Below are 6,000 nucleotides of genomic sequence, written 5' to 3'. Positions count from 1 at the left end.
GGCCGGTACTGGGTAACATGGCATCTCTGCTAATGGGGATAGGACAGTGGTCTCAAACTCACGGCCTGCCAGGTACTATTTTGAGGCCCTCGGTATGTTTATCATAATCACAAAAGTAAAATAAAACAGTTTCTTTATCATATGTCTTTTTAGCAGCACATTACAATATTATTATTAAGACTTAGCCAAAAGGAAAGATTTATAAACTATAAAGAGTTTTACCTCATGCAAAATTGTCATTTCTTTAATAAGACTATTTTTTCTGAGGCCCCCCCAAGTACCTACAAATCCAAAATGTGGTCCTGCAAAGGATTTGAGTTTGAGACCACTGGGATAGGATGTGGATTTTGTAAAATTAATCAGCCTGTAGGGAAAATATTGCTCAATGAAGGGAAGCCACTCCCTTTCTCTGAAGCTCATTTACAGGAAATGAAAGTGAAACTAAAGCTTCTGTCCTTTTCTGGGGATCATGGCTGCTGCCAGCACGGCTGAGAGTCTACAAGAAGAAACTTCTTGTTCCATCTGTTTGGATTATTTTACAGACCCTGTGATTATAGACTGTGGACACAACTTCTGCCGTTCCTGTATCAATCAGTCCTGGGAAGGGATTGAAATAAATTTCTCCTGTCCCCAGTGCAGGGAAACATCTCAGCAGAGAAACCTCAGACCTAACAGGCAGCTGGCAAATATCACAGAAATAGCAAAAAAAATGCCTAAAAGCAACCAAGCAGAAAAACTTTGTGAGAAGCATGAAGAGAAATTAAAATTGTTCTGCACAGAGGATCAGAAACTAATCTGTGTCGTCTGTAAGGAAGGAAAAGATCACAGATCTCACAGTGTCATCCCCACAGAGGAGGCTGTGCAGGAATACAAGGTAGGTGTCAGTTTCTTCATTATACTCCAGAAAGACCATGAAGTAAGTCCAATATATTATTTCATTCTACAGTTGTCATAATGTCATGTCTTAATTTCTTCATTAAATCTTCCATAATTTTGTTGCTCAAATAAAATTATGGAGGATGAAAAGACTTCAGCTGTTCTAAGCAGTTTCCTGCTCATTCACTTTCTCTCACAGGATATGATGTGAATGTATTTGGTTGGAGCTGCATCGTAGACCTCCAATTCATGTAATGTTCATATTTCCAATTGCACTTAATATTGCTTAAACACTGTGTTTCCCCCCCCAAAAAAAAAAAAAAAGACAGGGGGGGGGAAAAACGTATTAGGGATGTCTTAATTTTTTTCAGGTACAACAATCATCTCTCCCTTCCCCTCCTCCACCCCAATTCTTCCTCTTTCTCTCTCCCCTCACCCCCCATGTACAGCATCTTACCTTCCCTCTCACCCATCCCCTTGTGCCTTCCCTCTGCAGCACCTTTCTATCCCACCCTCCCTCCCGCTAGGAGACTGACATACCTCCGCTCCGAAGCCTCCAAAAATAACAGCAGCGGCAGCACTATGAACGGGCTGCTTCGCAGCCTACCCTTCCAGGGCCTTCTCTCTGCTGCGTCACAGAGGGAAGGCCCTGGCGGGAAAGGCGAAGCAGCCTGTTAAGAGCACTGCCGCCACTGCTGTGTTTGGAGGCTTCGGAGTGGAGGTATGTCAGGTCTCACTGGGTGGGGGTCAGCAAATCGGGTAGCACTAGTGTCAGGGTTGGAGTCGGGGTGGCTTCGGGGGGGTCGAACTTAACTAAGGCTTATTTTTGGGGTAGGGCTTAGTAACAGTAAATGACAGCAGATAAAAACCTGAATGGTCCATCCAGTCTGCTCATAAGTTATACCCATTAAAAAAATACATGATTAGATTAACTTGTCTCTTTAATATTTCTGGGCCTTAGACTGTAAAGTCTAGTATTGTCCTAGGTTCCGATTTGTTTGGCACGATTTACCTATAGTCAACCCATGTTGCTTTGGATCTTGTAATCCATTAGATTCAAAGAATTTCACTATACTTTCCTTCAGCAACGTTTCCATTATTTTTCCAATAACCGAAGTGAGACTTACCAGCCTGTAGTTTCCCACTTCATCTCTGCAGCCACTTTTGTGAAGAGGGACCACATCTGCTCTTCTCCAGTTCCACGGAACCTCTCCCGTCTCTAAAGATTTATTGAACAAATCTGTAAGAGGACCCGCCAGAACCTCTCGGAGCTCCCTCATTATCATGGATCCCCTAGCTTTGTCCATCTTCAATTTTTCAAGTTGTTCATAAACACTTTCTTCTGTGAACGGTGCTGTATCCATTCCATTCTCTGGTGTAACTTGGCTGACCAATTGCGGTCCTTCTCCATGTTTTTCTTCTGTGAACATCGAACAGAAGTATTTGTTCAGCATAGTTGCTTTTTCCTCATCACTCTCCACATAGCGGTTCAAACCTTCTTTCAGTCTCGTAATTCCATTTTTTTGCCTTCCTCCTTTCACTAATATACCTGAAAAAATGTTTGTTTCCCCTTCTTATATTTATAGCCATATGTTCTTCCACGTGTGCTTTCACAAGACATATCTCTCTCATGACTTCTTTCAGTTTCATCCGATATCATGCTAGGGCTTATTTTCGGGGAAAACACTGTATATCTTATAAACTGGAAAGCTGTGATTTAATTGCACATCACAGCAATTTAGTTGAAATGGCTGTGCTCGATGGAGCTTCTCCATTTTACCCATTTGCTTCTTTAGGAGCCGCCCTTAAAATTTCAGCTGCAAAAAATGACATATTTTAATAATTCTCTATGCTCAATTATATCCACCACTGGTTTAAAAAAGATTTGAACTGTAGGAAACATATACAGTCAGCTAATGAGACAGACATGGGGGAAGCCACTGCTTGTTCTGGATCGGTAGCATGGAGGGTTTCTGCAAGATACCTGTGACCTGGATTGACCTTTGTTGGAAACTGGACCAGATGGACCATTGGTCTGACCCAGTGTGGCTGTTCTTATGTTCATTGTCAGTTGCTTCCAGAAGCAAATTCTGAAGATGTTTTTTTCCCTCCAGCCTGCCTGAAGGAAACAGGATGGAAGGGACTTATAAAAGGAGCAGAGTAACTGTTTTCTGTTCTGCAGGTTGTGCTCCAGCTTTATTAGAGCAGAAGTGCCAGGCTGTATTAGACCGGTGGTCTCTTCAATCCAGCATCCTCTCTCTAGCATTGGTCATATGGTTCAACTCCCTGTTGCTTGTTCCCAAATCACTGGACCTACTTAGCTAATAAGTGTAAGTGGACCCTCCCTTCGGATATTTGTCCAAACCTTTCTTAAACCAAGCTACCCTATTAACTTTGACTACATCCTCTGGCCACATACCGTATATACTCGAATATAAACCGGGAATTTTCAGCAGCCTATCAATGAGCGATGCAGGGCCAGCTGGGAGCACGAAAAGCTCGCTCTTGCATGCCGGCCCGGGTGCGCCGCTGGATACTACCTTTAAAAAGAGGATTTTGGTGCATACATGCTGGACCACCAGGGAACTAGGTATGCGAGGGAGGGAAGGAGGGAGGGTGGTAATTGTTAGTGTCGGCCGAGGCAGGAGACGGGAGGGATCCCTCCAGTCCCGGCCTACCACTAGGTGGTTTAAGTTAAGGGGCTGTTGGTGGAAGGGAATTTGTTTGGATTGGGAGGAGTGGGGTAGGAATTGGGTGCTGTCGGAGGTTAGCATTTGTGATTGGGGTGATTGGGGGAGGAAAATTGCCACAGCACCTATCCTGACAGTGCCTTGCACTACCAGGCTGCTGGTAGCACAGCTGCAGTTGTTGCTTCTTTTTCAGGTTACGGTATGTTCAACTGCACCAATCGTGACAGCTAGTGCATGGTATTGAACAATATGCTAACTATCACTGCTGGCTACGTTAGAGGTCAGAGGGGAGTAGGGATAATCAAGCCATTGTGACATCACTGATGAGGTTGGCTCTTTTTAGGGAGAAGAGGGAAGGAAGGAGGGACAGTGTTTAGAGCCTGGCAGGGAGAGAGGCTGAGTGCAGAACCTTGCAGAGGAGGGCGTGATGGAGGGGACACTGGGTGCAGATCCTGGCAGGGCATGCCACTTCAATATTTAGCCCCCAACTTATATTCGAGTCAACCATTTTTCCTAATTTGGGGGGGTGGGAAATGGGGGGGGGGGGTTCTTGACTTATATTTGAATTGACTTATATTCAAGTATATGCAGTATTTTACAGGTTAACTGTTCACTGCCTGAAAGAATACTTTCATAAAGTGGTTCCACATCTGCTACCTAATTGTTTCATGGAGTGCCAACTAGTCATAATAAAATTTGAAGGGGTAAATTTTAATTCCTGACTTATCTGCTCCACCCCAGGCAGGGTTTTTATAAAACTCTTATCATACCCCCAACAGTCATCTCTTCTCCAAACTACAGAGTCCAAAACAGTTGAACCTTTTATAAATTAATTTATTTCCTGCCCTCCCAGAAAGTTCAGGGCAGGTAACAGAAGAACAAACACAAATTCTGAGAATGAGCTAACAGAATAACTGGGAGGGTAACAGAATAATAGGGGGGGAGGGTTCTAGGTACGATATTAAAGGCTAACAATTTATCATCAGGGAACAATATACAGATTCCGTAGGCATGTTATCTAGTAGTGCTGCCCTATTCAGGAAAAAAAATTTGACTCAATTCAATTCAGCCTATTGAATCGATTTTTTGATTCGATTCGATTTTCCTGCCCAATTGGGTGGTTTTTTTCAAACATCCTGGTATGTTTATTTTATAGCCTCTTCAACCCTTTTGCCCTCTCCTATCACACTGGTCCTGTGGTGTAAACAAACAAAAAGACTTTTCCTCTCTCTGTTAAATCCTAGCTCATGTTCGCGGTCTAACACCAGCTCTGGAAGGATACATATTTCAAATCTGACATATTGTAATCACAAAACAGAAAATAAAATTATTTTTCCTACCTTTTGTTGTCTGGTCATTTTTCAAATCATGTTGGTCCCAGGCTCTGGTTGTCTTCTGATCAGGCTCTCCTTTCTTCTTTCTCTGTGCTAATCATCCATCTTCCATCTCTGTCCTCCCCTTCTGTTTCCCTTTCCTCCCCTGGAGGTCTGGCATCTTTCCTTTTATTCATCTCCATCCCCCCGCAGCTGCAGCGATAGACCCCACCATCCACAGATCCACCATCTCTCCTTTTCTCAACTACCCTTTCATCCAGCTTCTCTCTTCTGTGTCTCTGTCCCTATTCTCTTCTCCAGTAGTGTCCCCCTTGTGTCCCTATGCTCCCTCCATGCCCAGCATCTTATCTCTCCCATATCCAGCTTCTTCTTTCTCTCTTCCTTACCTCCTGTAACCCCTTCCCCAGGTTCAGGCTTTCTCCTGCTAACTCTCCTGCCATCCAGTACCCTGCCCACCTACTTTGGAGCAGTATCTGTCCCTCTTGTACCCTTCCCCTTATGGTCTTGCATTTCTCTCTCCCTCTCTCCACACCTCTCCTATGTTTTCCTCCCCCTCTTTTTGGTTTGGTATCTCTTTCCCTTCACTTCACCCCAGATCTAGCATCTCCCCTCCCCTCTCTTACTCTCTCTTACCCCTTCCTCCTCCTTCCTCTGCACAGGCCTGCCAGGCATCTCTCAATCTTCAACATACGAGTATAGCAAATGTGTTATACTCCCTCCCCTCCGCGAAGGCCTGCCTCCCTGCCGTGGAGGTCTGCTCCCCGCTGCAAAGGCCTGCTCCCCCCACAAGCCTGCATGTTCCCCCAGCTTCCCCGCTTTTACCTTAAGCTAATACGGCAGCCTGCAGGGTCGCTGGTGCTATAGAGATCCCTGCAGCTGCCGTTGTCCTCAGCGGCATGTTTCCTCTGCTGCGATCCTGACCCTGACGTCAGAGGAGGGGCGGCACCGTAGCACAGAGAATGTGCCGCTGAAGACGATGCGCAGCTGCAGGGATCACTACAGCACCAGTGATCCTGCAGGCTGCCCTATTAGCTTAAGGTAAGAGTGGGGAAGCTGGGGGAACATGAAGGCTACCGATTGACCCTCCCCCCTTAAGAATG

The 6,000-nt window shown here is 45.1% G+C and overlaps 1 protein-coding gene across 3 annotated transcripts in view; it reads left to right on the top strand.

Annotated features, from left to right (window-relative positions):
• Positions 1 to 465: 465 nt before the first annotated feature.
• LOC117346599 (E3 ubiquitin-protein ligase TRIM39-like) overlaps positions 466 to 6,000 on the top strand; it is a 30,331-nt gene continuing 24,796 nt past the window's right edge. For all 3 annotated transcript variants that reach the window (XM_033916431.1, XM_033916430.1, XM_033916432.1), the window contains exon 1: positions 466 to 874. In XM_033916431.1, coding sequence (XP_033772322.1) covers positions 470 to 874 — 405 coding nt within the window. In that variant the 5' untranslated portion in view covers positions 466 to 469. The remainder of the gene's footprint in view (positions 875 to 6,000) is intronic.

Source organism: Geotrypetes seraphini, chromosome 12 (assembly GCF_902459505.1).
Source record: "Geotrypetes seraphini chromosome 12, aGeoSer1.1, whole genome shotgun sequence".
In the NCBI taxonomy this organism is placed as follows: Eukaryota; Metazoa; Chordata; class Amphibia; order Gymnophiona; family Dermophiidae; genus Geotrypetes; species Geotrypetes seraphini.
This window is presented reverse-complemented; position numbering and strand designations above follow the sequence as displayed.